Consider the following 18,081-nt stretch of genomic DNA (forward strand, 5'->3'; position numbering starts at 1 on the left):
TAACGAAGGGAAAGAGACTGGACAAGAGAAAAGAAAGAAGGGGGGGGGGAACAAAGAAGAATGGTGGCGACAAGCTATTTCGGAGAATAAGTGAAAGAAAGTTGCAAGTTGTCAAAGTTTTCAGCGAAAGGTGTTACACGCTTGGGATAATGGGTCCTTTAATTAATAAGAGAGGAACTATAGAGATCCTTTTTCTATTTTTTCACACATACTTGCGCAGAATTTCAAACGTTAATAGACCGTGACGATATCATACAGTTAAGAAAGTAAAACGAGTAATTTCGAGAAGGCCGTAACATTTGTAAAAAGAGAAAACATTCCTAAAACTACTTGATTGCGCTCGAGAAGGAAGAAAAAGAAAACGATAGAACGTGCCGTTTCTATCTTCGTTTTTATCTTTGTCGTAGATCACGAAGATTACGGAAAGTTCTAAGAATCTGAGGATAACGTACTTAGAAACGAGCTTAAAACGTCTTACGTATACTGGGACGTTCACTCGGTCGGCGTACTTGGCAGCCAAGCAACTAGAATATCGCAACGATACTACCATAATTTATCAAATGATGAAAAAACGTAGCCGCTGCGAACGGCTCTTTGAATCTCATCTTCCTAAAAACCTGCGTCACTTTCATCGAAGTCGAAGGCTGCAAGTTAGCCACGATATACACATATACAAATATACCTACGTAAATTATAATTGTCATTGACGCGATTTATCCACAGTCTAGGTATAGCGCGAACGAACGTTCTCTGTCGCGTTAACCCTCAAAGGCTATTGCGGATGAAATTTCTCGTGACTTTTGTTTTGATGTTATCGCAATGATACGACCGCCGTGTTACAGTGGCAAACGATAAGTTTATTTATTTCTCATCTTATGTTCGATGTAACAATAATACAAATTCACCCATACAATTAACGCGATATTCTTGAGAACGATAGCTTCTAAGAGTTAAGTCCGACAGTGGCTCGCGATCGAATAAAAACGGTACTTGTTGATTCCGAATATGATCAGTCAGGTGTTACAGTTCGTACTTATACATATATACCAAAAACGGTCCGTATAATCACTTTAGAAAAAGAACATGCATTCGTAAGCCTACGTACGTAAGCAATGTTTTCGTCGTAGATTGCCGGGGTGAAGGGGGAAGAAGGACATGGCGATGGTGGGAGCGAGAAATTGAAGGAAACTCGAAGAAAAGCGACAAAGTACGACCTAGGTACGACATATTTACACCACGACTCCTACACACTTTCCTATGCACGCATTCACATGGCTCGCCAAAACAGAGAAACCAGACAAAAATAAAGGAAGTAAGAGGAGAAGAGAGCGAGAAAATTTTGCGTGTATGTACGTATATTTGAAAAGAAGATGTCTGTGTGTATGTGCGCGCGCCAACTCGTACGCGTGTGTGTATTTCTCTGAAAAAAGATGAAAAAAAAGAAACAGAAAAACGGAATAGAGAAGAAAGAAGATAGATACATAGGAAAAAAAAAAGATTCACTGTACACAGAGATCTGTCAGCCAACACGTTTTCACCGATCAACGACGACTACCGGAAACGAATCGTTTCATCTTCGCATCTTTGCTTTTCTTCCTTTTCTTTCTTTTTTTTTCTTTTTTTCTTTTTTTTTTAGAAAGGCAACGATGCGCAAGGAAACATTGCGATAAGATGATTGTTTTCGTTTTACATTGACTCGTAAAAGTTCCTAGCTCGATAAAGACGGACCATTAAAAACCAGTTACCGAGGAGAGATTAAAAATGCGATAAGCTCCCGTATAAAAAATAATTCTTTCGCGGTCGTTCTCTTAGATCAGGTGTAAACGCATCGACACCTTAATAATAATACCGTGACTCTAGGAACTATACGCCTTGTCATGAATCATAAACGACTATCAAGGTGCCCGTTATTACTAGTTTAAAAAAGACGGACATTAGTCGATCTCTTCCGATCGCTGTCCTGCTTGCATTCGTTAAGTTTATACGAGCAATCTCGTTTCTCGTGTTCCATAAGGAGGGATCTGCGGTACTTAAACCACCCCGAACAAGGCACTTTCAGTCTATCGAATGAGAATTCGTCGAAGACGGAACGACGACGACGACTACGATGACGACGGTCACCGACTATCGATGGAAATCGAAGGAATTTTCAATGGGAAACGAACGAGGAACGGACAAAAGGAGTAACGTAGTAAAGCTTAAAAATAGGAAGACGAAAGGAAAGGAGAAGAAGAGAAGAAAAGAGGAGAAATGGAAATGGTGGGAAGAAACAGAATAGTTATCGATAATCTTTAATAGTAGACTCTAAAAGAATTAAACGAGCCTTCGCATATTCCTCGCCGTCGTTGCTCTTCTCGAGCTATAATTCTCGAGCTATGAGCATCCACATTTCTCGACGACCATGCCTGGTAATCGCGAGAACACGATTTGATACTCGTTATCGAAGTACAGCATCGTGATCTCGGAGAGTTTCCTCGGGGCGCAACATGGACCAGAGTTGTTAGGCGGTTCCGCCAGGCTGACGATGTGGGTGTTCGGATATGCTGGCAGGAAGGCCATCGGACAGTCGCCCGAGCAGTAATTGGCATCGTACCTAAGGCACAAAATCAAAATCGTAATCGCATCGATAAAAGAAGCTTGGCGATAACCACATCGGCCGCGATCGCGCGATAATTCCACGACAACGTATCGACATCGACACGCGTTCCGTACGCAACCGGAGACCAAAGAAATTTCCCCTTTTTTCAAACTATAGTCGCAAAAGTATGAATTTCCGTGCAGGTACGCGGATGTAACGATACGATGGTATATTTTGGCGCAACGTTTAGGTCGCTACTCCACGAATATCACGTAAATGATCTTGAATTTTGACTCTGACCGTTCGAAAGCCACCGTTCCGAGAATAAAAAGAGACGGTCGCTTCGCTTTCAATATGTCGCGGCACAGGTACTTACTTCTTGGGAGCGATTATCCAATCCCACCCAAACTTCTCAAAGTCGACGGTGAGCTTGTATCGACAACATCTGGTCTCCTGGCTAGCTTCGTCGCAATTAAGTCCCACGTTTCTCTTGATCCTCGCCCCTCTTCTCGAGTCGAGTTCTTGCGTCTGTACTTCGAGGTACGGCGCGTATTCAGCTCCGGGATTAGTCTCCACCAACTTGGCGTTTCTGCGATGATTAGCTCCGGGACTGGAGATCTTGAGCGCTACTCCCAGATTATCCCGTGGATGTTTGAACCATTCGGCGACCATTCTTCTTAACTCGATCGTTACCCAGTTGCCTCTGCAACCGACCGGCCGAGGGTGTTTCGTGGTCAAAGGTGGACCCAACGATGGCCCACCAGTCTCCGTCGTGCCACGAAGGATCCTTTGCAACGTGATCGTCACTGGACCATCTTCGTGACTTTCCGTGCTTTCCAAATCTCTAGGCTCGTCCAGTTCCGAGGACTCTTGGTTGCTTCCCCATATCCACAGGGATAATTCCGCCCTCGTCACGCGATGCTGGATTACCTTGTCGGAGAATTTGAAATAGAGAACGTCGAAGCTGCCTTTCGAGTGCCGTAGCCTCTGATCTGAAACCGAAAAATAGCAGCGGCATGGTTAAACTAACAAGAAACGTACGATCGAAAGAATACAAAGTATGTGCCGTGAGCACAAAGTTGTACAGAGAGCCGCAGAAGGGAAAAAGAAAGAGAGCGAAGAAAAAATAGAACGGAAGAAAGTAACGAAGAAAAATCTGGCAAGATCCGACGAAGAATCAATGGTCGATATAATCCGCGTGCTACGATGGTCGTGCACGACGGTTACTGCTATGCTGCTAGTTCCTAGGCTCCGCGATTGGCGATAAATCAAGAACAACCGGCGATGTAGCCGCGCGGTTTCTTGCTATTCGACAAGTACGAAGACTTTGGTTTGCTCGCGTGCTTGTGTCCGATATTTACGTCGATGGCAACGACTAGCGTTCGAGCTAGCGTTTCAGGCGACCTGCATCATGGCGATCGACGTTCGGCGCGAGTCGATCGTCGAAGAACAGAAGCAAGGGAGAACGAAAAAAGGCGAAGCGAGCTTATACAGACGCGTAGCGAGGCACGTTAGTCTCGATTCTATTCAGGCCATCGTTCGATGCGTGTGTACCTGTATGTGTCTCGGTGAGAGACCGCTTCCATCAAGGGTAAAGCTACCTCAAATCGTACCGTTACGCGACCACGTTTTTCCTCGCTCGATCAATCGGCAATTTCTTCCTTTCCGTATCGATACCGTCGCGAGTTTGTCCCGCCATCTAAACAAACTCGTCCCGGTATTCGAGCGAATCCCAGCACGTTTCTCTATGTTCAATGATACCGCCTTTCTCAGCCACCGACCATCTCTCACCACGCGTTACCGCTCTTTTCTTCTTTTGTTCGTTAAGAGGTTTTCTCGCGACGATCGCTTCTACAATTGGACACGCTTGTGCACAACGTGTCCAAAGTAACGTCAACCTGCGTTCAACGTGCGCTGACAGAACCCAACGCGAAGATAGAATCGCCGTTATACATACGTGTACGCGATACACTTACGACACAAGCGAATCCAGCAAGATTCTGTAGCGGCAAACGAGAATACCAGATTTTAGCTTTTTCAACAACTTTCTTCTTTTTCTTCTTCTTCTTCTTCTTGTTTTATAGTACGTTGCACTTTGTTCCGACGTTTCGTGAACATCGCGCTTCGCTTCTTCAGGGCAGACCTGAAACTATTTCTGCTCCTGTCTTCCGAAGAGTCTGCCCTGAACAAGCAAAGTGGAATGTTCACGAAACGTCGGAACAAAGCGCAACGTGCTAGCAAAAACACGATCGAAACGCCAAGAACCGCAAATATATCGAGAACGACGGAATCGCCTTCGGACGGTTGGTTCGTCCTATGAGAAAATCGAATCGCAGGTTTCTCAAATATGTTGGCGAATTTGATTAATTCTGAACTAGACGGACGTAGAGGATCGAAGAGTCGGTTGGCGATGGTTCGCCTGAATTCGATATCGTTATCGTTGTCACTGTCATATTCCGCGTTGTATGCGTTTGATTTTCGGCGGCATTGGCAGATAATTATTTATCAGAATGCCCCCTTCCTGTCGCTGCTTGCGAATTCGTGCTTTCTCTTTCCCACGCCAGACGCATCGTCATGGAAACGAGTAATTAGCAGTCGGAGCATTCCGCGTACCGAATCCCTCTTTAAATCGATTTATACGCCAGTTAATTGCGGGCTGACTGACGGAACGTCGTTCTTCCCTCGCGTTCGTCTCCTCCTCCGCCTTTTGGTCTCTGTCACTCTACCCACCTGTCACAGGCAAACGTCGTTCCCAAACAGAATTACCAAAAATCCTAGGAGACGTAGAAACGTTCGTACGTTTGAAATCGTAACACCGAGCGTAAAACGTTTCGCATAGCAGCCAGGTTATTTGAAAATCTTTCATAGGATACGCATAACGTGGCGATTCGTAAAAGGTATGTGCAAGCTATCGCGAGCCACCGTATGTGACAAGCGTAGCAACAATGGCTCGATGTAGGTTTCAACGACGGCTCGAGCCGTTTTCGTTCAAAAGATTTTAACTTGCTCGTCAGCTACTTTTTTTTCTTTTCCGTTAATTTAGGAGTTGCCCTTCTTTGTGTTTGCAGGTCAGACGCAGGAATGAGTCATGCTCCCGCCGAAAGGCGTGGATGGAAAGAGCGGCGAGACAGAAAGATGGCAATTTTATTTTCGTCCAGACGCGGCTACCGCCCGTCTGGCACGAAGTCTTCTAAAAGCACGTCTAACGTGGTAAGGGTGGGAAACCACCGAGTTCGAATTCGAAAAAGGGCAAACCGAACGTCACGTTGATCGTGTAGCGCGTGGCGTTCGAAAATCGACCGAGTACGTCGTTTAACGAAGTTTAATGGGCGTCGTTTGACGAATCGATAGGACGATCCTGTGCACGGCCGATGCGAACGCGGTTCCTTTCGAAAATCTCTGTCGCGCGATCGGAAAGGAATTGGCCAATTAGAAACACGTGTCGACGGAACGCAGTACGTGGATTTTATATTTGGTGGCGAGAGCAGGCAGACACAAATAAATGCGTAGAGTGAGCGCGACAGAGGAAGAAAGAGGCTGGATGCGGCGGAAAAGAAAAGAGAAAAAACCGGTCGTAGCGTAGAACAGAGAAACAATAAAGCTAAAACATTAAGTACACACCGTGCTTCGGCGCTTGAGATAAATATAGTTTTAGCGAACAGAGGTCAGTCGCATTGCAAGACCGCACTATAGAATCGTTTTCTAGTTAAGGTTCTTACGCTGTTCGGTATCGTGTTTTCGATTCATGCACGACGCGTTCCTACATATTCGCCATATTCGAGAGAAAGCTATGGAGAAAACGTTGACGTTTCTTACGTTACACGCGTAACGCACCGTCCAACGGTACACCTTGGCGATTGCGTGTGACGTACGAGACGAAAGTCAAGCGATAACGCGTCGAGTGGAGGTTTCGTCGAAATGTACGTCAAAGACAAGCGGACGTATTCAAAATGTCGAAATATAGGGAGCAAAGTGTTAGAAATAAAGAGACAACACGGTTGCCGAGACCGTGATCGTCGAGTCAACGAAAGGGAAAATGAAAAGGAGAACGAAGTGAGACGAAGTTCGTACGAGTGGAAATGATGGAAAACAACAACGGTGATACCACGGTGTCGTGGCCCTGCCTATAAATAAATGAAGAAATAATTGATACGAGAGACGGTTTCACGTCCCCTCGTCCCGCATTCTCATCCTCGGTGCACTTTTCGCCGCTATCGTCCAGTTCTTTCACTCTTCGTCGTAGCAGCTGTCGCTTTAAGGGCGGCGACGTTTAAAAATATCACGCGACAAATCGTCTACCAACGGCACACGACACGATAAGATTAAACATGCGTCAACCAAATGCTCAAAATTTACAGGCGAAATCGCTCCAATTCGATCTGACCCGACCCAATGCTCGTACAGTACGCCACTGTTTATAAGTATCCGTATACTTTGATCGACTCGTATCGGATCGTTTCACGAATTTCTAGCGAAGCTTGAGAAACGTTTAACCAGAATCAGACTTTCAACTTATTTCTTGAAAAACTGTTCCTCGTCGCTAACGAATTCGTTCAGGTAGCTTTTACGAGTTTCTATACCGTTTACAAGTATTTCGTTTCTAGCGTGCGTCCGTCAAAGCCGTGCCACCAAAATCCTCTTTTCAACGTCGGTTGCACCGTTGCCTCGTACGATGCGTATTTCGTTGTGTTTTCACGTTTCGTCGCAATCGCGAGCAATTGCAAAGAATCGAAGATTACGGAAGATTTTACGTCGCATTTTGCGTCCTTCACAGAGGAGCAGCATCGTGAATACGAAAGGATTTGACGATGAACGAAGAGACTCGATCGAATTCGTTCGTTCGAGCGCTTGCAACTTCGCAAACAGGGTAAAACTTGACGCGAGTCCAGAGATGTATCTACACACCTACGCGCGACAGGTCGTTGAACCCCAAAATTAACGTGGTAATGCATCCATTTCAATTGGTTTCGTTCCATTTCGTTCCATTTCGTTCCATTTCGTTGCCGTGTCTTTTTCCCTAGTAGTTGTTTCATCCCCTCGATTCGTCACCCATAAAAATTCGTAGAAAGCGACAGTAGCAGGGGATATTACACGATTCCGAGAACGTTCGTTCACGCGACTCAAATTAAAATTACTTGTCGTGCGATCTACCAAAACACGTACACGTCAGAATCTGAAATTAATCGCGAATCGGACGCACGATCGAACGATAAGTCTCGTTTATCGCGTACAGAGAAATACCTCTGAAAGGCGGTGTATCTAGAAGCAGTTATCGTGTTTCCGGTACTCGTTCGAAGAAGGAGTGCTTTCCGCGTGGAAAGTTCGAGTCGTCAAAAGGGAACGGAGATCCGGAGGGGTTCTCGTTCGCCGCGAAACCGGACGTAAAAACTGCCGCCCTCGAGTAATTTGCATCGCGTGACGAAACGGCCCTGCAATTGCAACTGCACTTCGACACTATAACACGGCGTAACTCGATAAAATTCACATTTGGGTCACGCGTTCCACCCTCTTTCTCCCTTTCTTCCCCCCGCCGCCCCCCAATTCACCCTTCGTTATTCTTTCTTTCACCCTTATTCCCATTCTTTTGCTTTCTCTCTCTCTCTCTCTCTCTCTCGCGAGAAAGGGCCTTCAGCTACGAACCTGCTTCACCGTGTATCGCGTGCATTCGAGACCCAACGTGTCCCTTTTCAAACTCGTTAGAAGAGCGAAGAAGAAGGGGAGAAAGATAGGAAGGCAAGCGAATAAAAGCATATATAGAAAGAGGCGCTTCTTCTCGCAACCGACCGTGCTCCGATCAACGAATATGCAAAAGCAAACGAGTACACGCGGATAGTTATCAGCGATAACGCGAATCGTTCCATCGAACGAATTTCCTCTCGCACTGGCGCAGATGGGAAAACGCCGGAATTATCCACCGGACCGTACGGTTAACTTTCTCCTTGCGAGTCGTAAATAAAAATATGTGGACGAATTTTGAAGCTTCCGCGTCGCGCTCCTACGTAAACGGTTTTTCCAAGCGTTTGTATATTTCCGCCAGCCATCGAGAAAAGCTAAAGCGAAAAGGCTGACAGTGCGTGGAACGTTTGAAAATATAGCTTCGTTGCAAGATGAAATGAGAATTTGCGTAAGGTAGCGCGGTAACCCGATACGATCGCAGTTGATCTAATATTACGATATTGTAGGTACGGTCGACGATAATACCCATCGAATTGTTATGTAACTGTAATAGTTCTTAAATGCATTCGCGTTGCAACATAGCACCGATATTCGTGCTGTTAATATCTTCGCGAGAGTCAGGAACACGACAAACTGGTTTTCTAGATCGATACTATAGCTGACGACCGATCAATCAACCACTGCGAACGGATCTATCGATAGAACGATCAAATTAAATCATCTGCAAAACGTTCGACGATCGCGTGTTCGTCGACTCTTTCGTAAACTTTCGTTTCGGCCGTCGTATTTAACCAGATTCTCCACTTTATATCGTCTTTTTCGCTATCCATACGACGATAAATCAAAGAAGAAATGAGATAAACGAGGAAAACCGATCGAATCGTATCGATACCGGCCGAACAATCGCTTTCGCGTATACTTGGTGCCCGCGTTTCGAGACGTTTCAGTCATCAAACGAAAGAGACCGTAACGAATTGAGAATCACTGATGGAATGGCGCCTGTCTGCGAGTATGCTGACCGCAGTGTTACTATCTACACTGTCATTATCCAACGGTTTAATATATCCATTTCAGATTTATTAATTTCACCAGGACTAACGCGCCTAACAGCATATCGAAAATACGATGAAACTCGACGAAGGAGAGATCGATCGATCGTTCGTTGTATTACGTTCATGCATCAGAAATAAACTAGAAAAACGATGGGGAGAAAAGGAGAAAGAGCGACTGACTTACTTGCAATTTTAAACGATTCAACAGTCCTTTCTTCGATCGAAATTAAATCAAAACTGAGACCGTAAAATGTTCGAGTATCGCGGACAAGATCAAGATCCTTGCTACTAGTCGAACGATATTCATAGAATCTTTATCGTAGATTATTCGCGGCGTACGAAAATAATATCAATAGCCAAAGTTCAAAACCGCATGGTTATATTAAGAACCGATGGTTATTAAAGTTGAAAAATCGATAAAAACGTGCGCGTCATTGATACATCGAAGATATCGAAACACCATTTGTCTTACGATTTGTGCCAAACATCGCAGAGTTTTACACTGAAATATTTCGTTTTAGTCAGACAGTGACATTGAAGTTAAAAAATCAACAAAAACGCTCTTATCGTGCTCTTTTTCCTGTCTTCGAATGTATAAACATCCGCGGTCTAACGAGTATACCGCGAAGCCGATATCGTCGGGTTATTAACGAACGTACGTAATAGCAGAGGGAGCAGTGTTGCGGCGATGGATGTTCCAAGTCACAGCCAAAAATACGAAAGTTCTAACAACGGCTTGTCACCTCCAGAGACAGCTTTAATGCGATGATAACCGATGGGCCTGACCTAGGCTCTGCAACGACCGTGACCTTCGTAGCGGATCAAGGTCGGTTCGTCGTTCGTGTGTACTTGGAATTCGCGCTCTTAATGTTTTGTGCATCGTATCGATCGCTGGACCATCTTGTCCCGTTCTACGCCAAACGTTCTCCAATTTGTATTATATCGGGTCCGAGCGATGGCATATCGATCCCATACCGAAAACATTCGAATGACTGGCGGACACCTTTTAGCGGACGCGTGGTGTGTGTCGGGCGAAACATTTTGAATGTTCATTAGATGTGTAACCGAGATCGGATACTGTCACGATTATATCGATAAAATTTGTAACTTGTAGCGAGTATAACGAAACGAAACGAAACGTAAGCTTTCGGGATGGAGAAGCAATGACGCACGAATATCGGTAACCAATACACCAAAACTGTGGAAATGTGATGATAATCGCAAGTTTGGTAGCTTCGTCAGCAAACGTGATAGCGAAGCTTAACGGATTCCTGCCAAGAATAGAATAGGCTTTCGAATGCAAATGCGAACACAACAACGTTGTAGATTCAGCTACGAATTTCCGCTTGCGATTTATCTTACACGACCTCTTAGTTAAGTTTACGTGTCCGTTATTTGACGCAAATGATACACGCGTTACCATATGACGCTCTCTCTTATTAAGAGATGCCGTAAATATAAAGTACAGGGGAAAAAGAAAAATTGGATGGGTTATTGGATCGGATATTGATCTGGTCGAAATTTATATTCTACCTATGGAATATAAATTCCTGTAAAAACTTATCTTCCAAATTATAAAATATAAGTTGGAATAAATTTATGCTCCATCGTTATCGCAAAATACAAAAAAAAAAGCAAAAAATTAGATAGACACTAATCTGCTCGAAGCTCGTATTTTAATTATATAATTTATATTCATATTTTATCGTCATTACGAAATATAGGAAAAAACACAAATTAGATAGATAGTACTCTGGAAATTTGTATCTTAATTATGGTATAAATTCGTATGAATATTTATATGTTTCGTAGAATAATTTCTGTTCATCTAGTTATCCTCGATTCACCGTACGCAACGTAATTATTACCGCGAACAAACACGATCTAGTTTCGTGGTTTACGCGTGAATACAATTCCGATCGACCATCGGTCGCGATAACGCAACGCTTTGACTGCAATTTCATTCGAATCGTTTGAAACGTTTACGGATGGGATCAAAAGTAAAGGATCGTGCGCGATCGAGCGAGGCGATCTCGAGCGAGGCGATCAGGCGAGGCGATCGACCGACCATCGAGTGACAAAGATCGATCGATCTGTCGAGGTCGGTGAACAAAAAATCGACGCTCGTTTCAGCAAAGGAGATCGGGATGGGTAGGTAGTAGGTCGAGAAAGAAGGCAAAGACGCGGAAAAAGAGCGAAAAGAATTTGAGAAAAGAGAGGGCCGTTCGTCGAGCAAGAGAAAAAGAACGGCGAAGAAAACGAAGGAGAAGGGACGAAGCGAAAACGAAGAATGAACGCGTAGGAAAGATCACGAGTCGCAGCGATCGTACGAGGAGAGAAAAAAAGAAAGATGTAGGTGAATAGGAGAAGAATGCCGACATGGACGAGAAGCGACATCGAAAAAGAAAAGAAAAAATGAAGGAAAAAGAGCGAAAAACGATAAGGGATATTCTACGTGGGTGCGGATGCGCATGCCCGTGTGCGTCTACGAAAGGGGAAAAGAAACAGAGGAGACAGAGAGAGAGAGAGAGAGAGAAAAGAGGGAGAAGGTTGAGAGGGGAGAAAGGGACCGGGGCAATGTTAGAGGCACGCACGAATATGGAAAAAGTTGAGAGAATGGGTACGAAGAGCCGAGGAAGGATGGAACGAGAGGAGAATGAAAAAAAATTCGCACAAACGAATAGTCGAGATCGCGCGACCACCTCCGGTGCGATCGACGAATTTCGCTCGGTTCGCGAACAGAGCGATATAGGTGGCCTAAGGCGATAACCCTCTACGAATACGATACTGGTTCGGCATCGGCATCGGGATCGGCATCGGGATCGGCATCGACATCGGCACTGGGCACGATACCATCTCTCTTGTCCCATCTATCCAACGTTTCTCGTCGCTAGCTTCTTTTCTAGTTTTTGCGCGCTCCTGGAGAACAGAGCCATCTTTACGAGCCGAGTCACACACGCCTCGAAACACATTTACCACGTGTTTCGGATACTTGTCTTCCACGATATAAAAGATCTATCAATCACTCGTTGTGTATTCTTATTGACATCGTTTCAGCGGCTAATCTTTCCGATAACGTAGTGACTTTCGAAACGGAGACGTTTTTAGTCGTAACCGAGCCGAGGAATCGAAGAATAGACTCAAATCGGCAAGATCAGCGAGAATCATAGTGATGCAACTCTGTAAGTCGGTCCTCTGTTATATTTCGTAACATTCTATTATTTAGTGGACGAAACAAATCTCTATTTTTACCACCACTCTTTTTATTTACGTCCGTAAAAGTGTAAAATTTTGTATGAAGATCCGCGATCTGGTTATACGAAACTAAGGGAATCGTCAAACGCGACTAAATTTACACTCTCGAGATCTTCACGCACGATATTATAATCTCCCATAGTGCTATTTATCCATAACCGTTCGCCATACGCCTTTCACCAACCGTGTTATTACCATGTTTAAGTGTAAATTCAAACGGAGCAAACTAACAGTTACGTGGTAAGGTGGTAAGGATCGTGGAAGCGTTTGAAAGAAACCACCTATGTATTCCGATCGATACTCGAAAAATATGTACGTTATGTCACGGTACGTGCAAGGATGCGGTTAACAAGCGTGTCTTGCTTATTTTGACTATTATTCGGACGAGAGTTTGATCGTGTAATAGCAGCCGATCCCGCCGACAAAGTATCGCTAACGGGTCGTTTCTCTCGATCGTCTACCGACAATGGCCCTATAATTACGCGATAATGTAACGATTACTCGCTTCTAAAAAGTTCTCGCAAGCACCTGTAATCACAAGATACGGGACACCCAAGAACGTGCCGGAAGATAGCGTGTCGTATTTCGTGCGAGTCCTGTCAACCGACGATCGTAGATAAATCGGCTATTAAATGTAAAATCGCTCGTAAATGATCGGCTTCGCGCGGCTCTCGATCGGACTTTTGCTGTTTCAAGGAGAAAGCCCCTGATTTCTTCCAGATACGAGAAAGAAAAAGAGAGGGGACGCGTGTATCTGTAAGAGATAAAGCAATCCTAAACACAGGTCACCGGTTTAACGTAATTATTATGTAGTATAGGTTGAAAACAGCGGAGATATCTTTGCCTCGAGGATTTAACCCATCTTTTCTATGCACATTTATGCACGTTCTTGCAACTTTGTTGTTGAATATACACGGCGACTGAAATAATTAGGACGAGCAGAAGTTGTTCTCGTCGCTCAAAAAGATCGCGATAGTCGTGTCTCGTTACAGCGCTAACAAAGTTTCAAACTTTTCAATCTCAAAAAAATGTTCGTTTCAAGCGTTGAAATACTTTCGCGGGTCACTGCGAGCTGTACCTTATCCTTTTATTGGTCTAAAAAATTGCAAGAAGAAATTCTACGAAACGGCAGAATGACTAATTGTAGAAGGTGATTAAGCGCGGTATCTAAGCCGTGTTTAAACTTTCCTGTCAGGGACTGTTCGACGCGTAAAGCAATCGTACCTAATTCAGAAACTGCTAGAAGAAGCGACCAACCCTCGAAGCCGAAAGACAAGATCGAATTTCAAATCGATGGCCGGTGCTGCTGGTTTCATCTGACGGCAGAAGCGAAACGAGCGAAGAAACCTGAAATATTTCTTTAGCCGAGCAAGTTATCGACTGAATTTAAAATACGCGACGCGAATCGTGTAATTCGTTAGGCGACTGTGACACTTTATCCCCGACGAAGAAAGCTAATCTTGTTGCGAGTTTTGCTCTTCAACTACCGTTAATGGATAAAGTCACGGGCAAGTTACACCATTTATGTTGTAGTTTAATCGAGCGATCGTTTACAACGAAGTACATTTCAATTTAAACTACAATGTAACAAATTGCGGCGTATAGGATCGCGGAAAAACGAAACGAATGGCTCGTTGAGGCTCGAAAAGGTTAATTCGGTTAACGTCGCCAAGGAAAAATACGGCAGTTGCAACGTACGACGCGCGATCGTTGCAATTGTACGCTGTAAAATAATTTTGTCAAATAGAATAGCAGTACTTTTCTCGTGTAACAGAATGATCTTTTTTCAACATGGAATGGAATCGGAAAGGATCGAAAGAAGATTTGGAACTTACGAGGTTGTGCCAGGGCGAAGACGCTCTCTGTTTTGGCAGCATATTCGTCGATCTCCTCGTAATGAGAAGTACCGGGCTCGAGAGGTTGAGGTTGATCGGCCTGCATTCCGTACATATCCATCAACTTCGAAATCGGCGGAATTCTTGGCAGAGCTCTGCCCGTCATGTTCGGAGCTTGTTTCAAGCCGAGCTTGTTCAAAATTTGTTCCTTGATAGCTTCGAGGCTGAGAGCTCTGATCTCTTCGTGCATCCTACAAGCGTTACAGGTGTTACCAGCCTTCGCTAGATATTTGATACGAACTCTGTCGATGCCAGGAACGTCGAAGGCACCAAAGAGGACTAGAAAGAGTAGTAACAGCGCCCCCCTGACCATCTTGCTCAAGGTCGTTCTTAGTCGGATCGGTTACGATCGGTTTGCCTCGCAAAGCGAGCGATCAGATATTTGACTTCATCGCTACGCTTTACCGATTTTATCACCGATTCCTCTCTCTCCGCAAAGGTATCGCGCCCTTTGCACCTGTGTTCCGATTTTTTTATCTCGCGCGGATCAGGAATTCGTACGGTTCGTCTGCTTTTCCCTCTTCCTCTTCCTCTTCCTCTTCCTCTTCCTCTTCCGCTTCCACCTCCTTTTCTTCTTCTTCTTCCTCTTCTTCTTCTTCCTCCTCCTCCACCGCCGCAATCGCCGCTTCCTCCCCCGCCTCCCCCTCCCCCTCCGCCTCCTCCACCCCCACCTCCACCTCCTCCACTTCCTCCTTCTTCTCGTCGTCGTTGTTGTCGTCCTCCTCCCCTTTCTCCTTCTTCTCTGCTTCTTCCTCCTCCTCTTCCTGCTTCTCCTGCTTCTCCTCCTCCTCCTCTTCCTCCTCTTCCTCTTCCTCCACCGCTACCGCCAATACCACCACCACCACCACCACTACCACAACCACCACCTCCGCTGTCGCCTTCTTCCTCCGCTTCCCCTCCCCCTCCTTTTCTTCCTCCTCCTCCTCCTCCTCCTCTTCCTCGTCCCCCTCCTCCTCCCCTTTCTCTTCTTTCTCTTGCTCCAGCTCCTCCTCCTTCTCCGCTATTCGCTTCCGTGAAAAGAACTTCTTCCGTTGTTTATTCGGCGATGCTATCCTTTTGATTTTGCAAAATCCCAGATATACTCTTACCAAAAGCTTCCTTCCGTAAACAACGCGCAGCTCTTTATCGCGTTCATCGATCGATGCATCATCCACAGTGCAGAAGCGAAGAGAATCGATCGCGATCGCGATCTTGATCGTTATATACGCTATCCGGTTCCGATTCTTTCTCTCGTGTTCCTTCTTTCTGTACTTGCGAGTCCGAACCGAGTCAAGTTTCGCCGGAAACTGATACCACTTTCTTTCGTAAATCCAAACTTTGTAATTGCAAAGTAAACTCGACAAACAGTTACGAAACGAATAATATATCAAGAAACCTCTATCGACGTTACGGTAAACGACAGAAACCTCGTGCCGAATAGATCCATATTTCAATTCGTTACTCTTGTTTACAGCGATCACTAAAAATACCGTTTACCATAGTTACACACTAGAAGCACCAAGATATATTAAAAACCACATTGCACTCGAGGCCGATATTCACTGGCCGTGTACGATCGGATTTCTTCCGTATCCTTTTTGGAACGGAACGATCCGGTGAACCCTCGTGACCTCTGGTTCACGCGCGAACTTTAATCTAGACATGTGCGCGCTAGCAACACACCGTTTACCGATGCACTGTGCATCTTTTTAAACGTATCTTGGGCGTCATGTCACCAGTAATAAATTAAAGCCGCCGATTTTCCTTTTGTTTCACTTCTATCTCCTATCCGAGCGATTTCCGATATTTTCTTTTTACGAATAATTTTTTCCCCTCCTGGTTTCCCCTTCAAAAGTTCTAATTACTATCGTGGAAAGTAGAGGATCGATTCGCAGGATCTTCTGGTCGTAATCGAAAAGAATCGGTTGCTAAAGAGACGACGAGAACGAACGAACGAGCGAATCCAAATAGAAGAGGTCCGTGAAGGAAAAGAACAGTACAGAAGCGAAGTAGCGAACTCGCGTGACAGCGACAGGCAGCTGGCGAAGCGTGTTGTATCGTGTTGTGCCGGTAAAACTCGATGAATCCTAAGAGCTTGCTAGCTTGTCAAGCACTGAGTCAGGAGACGCGCGTTCTCATCGCATATATGTCGACACGGAGGCCTCCTCCTCTTCTTCTTCTTCTCCTTTCTTCTTCGCTCTTTCTACCCTTTACTCTCACTTACCATCTCTTTCTCTCTTCTCCACGTATAGCGCCTTTTCTCTCCTCTGGTATCTTACGTATTCGAATGTAGAGCCCGAACGTGCACCCGCTGCCATAGACTGGCATCCACCTCCTCTTTCTCTTTCTCCACCACCACCACCGCCACCGCCACCACCACGACCACCGTCACCACCACCACCACCACCACCACCACCACCAACGCCGCCACCACCACCTCCATCACCATTACCGCCGCTACTGTTGTTGTCGCCATCGCCATCACCACCGACACCACCATTCCCATCTCACTACCACCACAATCGTTGCTGCCTCTACTACCACCGCCGCCGCTGCCGCCGCCGCCGCCGCCGCCACCAGTGCCACCACCACTGCCATCGCTGCCACCACCATTACCACCACTAACAACCGTTTCCCTTTCCATAGTCATATTCTCCTCCTGTAACTCCTCGTCCTCTTTGCTGCCAGTTTCGCCTCCACCGCTGCCCCATTCTCGTAGCCACCTTAATACGTCTCTACCCCAAGCCCTTCGTTCCCCCTTTCGTCACGCACCCCTTCCCCGCCAGACCCTTTAATCAGGGAGGTTCACCTTTCTCCTCTCATCCATCCGTTGCCTCTTTCTCCAGTAATCCAGCAATCTTTCATCCTAATCTCTTTTAACTCACCTTCGTTCCTTACGCTACGTTTCATTCCTCGCTCTTTGCTTTTCTCATTTTGCTTCTCCTTTCTCATTCTTTCGTTCTATCGTTTGTTACTTTCCCGTACTGCTTTGAAAATCCACGATCGATGGTAATTCGATGGATCAGCGCGGCCTGCGTCGCGTCACCCTAAAACGTATCATCGCGATAATAGTACCAGCAACAGTATCCAAATCGTTTCTTCGAGGCACATCTGGAAAGAAATTGTTCAACGATAAAAACGAGAGGAACCACAAATACGTCGACTACTCGTCGTGATAGTTTAAAATGTAAAAGTACATATATATATATATAGCAAGAAGAAATATTTTCATTCGCCATAGATTTGTTCGCATAGTTCGAGATCATCGAAAATCGATCAGAAAATTTCACTCAAATTATCGATGCCTTTTACGAATTCGATCCTTCGATCCTTGTATTCGGGATAGTGAGAATGAAAATAAAATGAAGCTTCAAGGTCCTCTAACATTCGTGAAAATAGACTTAATCTCGTGTATTTAGCATGAGAAGAAATTTAAAATTCGATCGAATGCCTTACGCATTGCGATGCGTGCTAAATTTGCTCGATCATGCCGAAAAGTCGATCGAATTTTTAGATCGACCAACAGATACGATACCAAAGGAGAAGAGATACGACACAGAAGTGGAAAGGAAGAACGAGATAGACCAACGACTTCTTTTGCCGCATCTAAAATCCAAATCGACTTTCAAAACAATTCAAATCCTTC

General features: G+C 45.2%; 1 protein-coding gene across 1 annotated transcript; it reads right to left on the reverse strand.

Moving 5' to 3' along the window:
* Window positions 1–1,597: 1,597 nt before the first annotated feature.
* On the reverse strand, window positions 1,598–15,058 carry LOC138186920 (growth/differentiation factor 8). The gene is made up of 3 exons (XM_069127241.1): window positions 14,397–15,058; window positions 2,955–3,570; window positions 1,598–2,593 (listed from the first exon to the last, which is right to left on the reverse strand). The coding sequence occupies exons 1-3, from the start codon at window positions 14,767–14,769 to the stop codon at window positions 2,374–2,376; spliced, it is 1,209 nt and encodes a 402-aa protein (XP_068983342.1). The 5' UTR covers window positions 14,770–15,058; the 3' UTR covers window positions 1,598–2,373.
* Between the last annotated feature and the right edge of the window lie 3,023 nt (window positions 15,059–18,081).

Source organism: Bombus flavifrons, chromosome 14, assembly GCF_040668555.2.
Source record: "Bombus flavifrons isolate JBK064 chromosome 14, iyBomFlav1_principal, whole genome shotgun sequence".
NCBI classification, from domain to species: Eukaryota; Metazoa; Arthropoda; class Insecta; order Hymenoptera; family Apidae; genus Bombus; species Bombus flavifrons.

What these genes read in the sequence shown, in the direction of transcription:
- LOC138186920 (XM_069127241.1), bottom strand. Translation starts at nt 14,769, where the DNA reads ATGGTCAGGGGGGCGCTGTTACTACTCTTTCTAGTCCTCTTTGGTGCC. An exon ending in CTTCGCCCTGGCACAACCTC is followed by an intron (nt 3,571 to 14,396) that starts GTAAGTTCCAAA and finishes TTTCGGTTTCAG; the next exon opens with ATCAGAGGCTACGGCACTCG. An exon ending in TGGATAATCGCTCCCAAGAA is followed by an intron (nt 2,594 to 2,954) that starts GTAAGTACCTGT and finishes TTTGTGCCTTAG; the next exon opens with GTACGATGCCAATTACTGCT.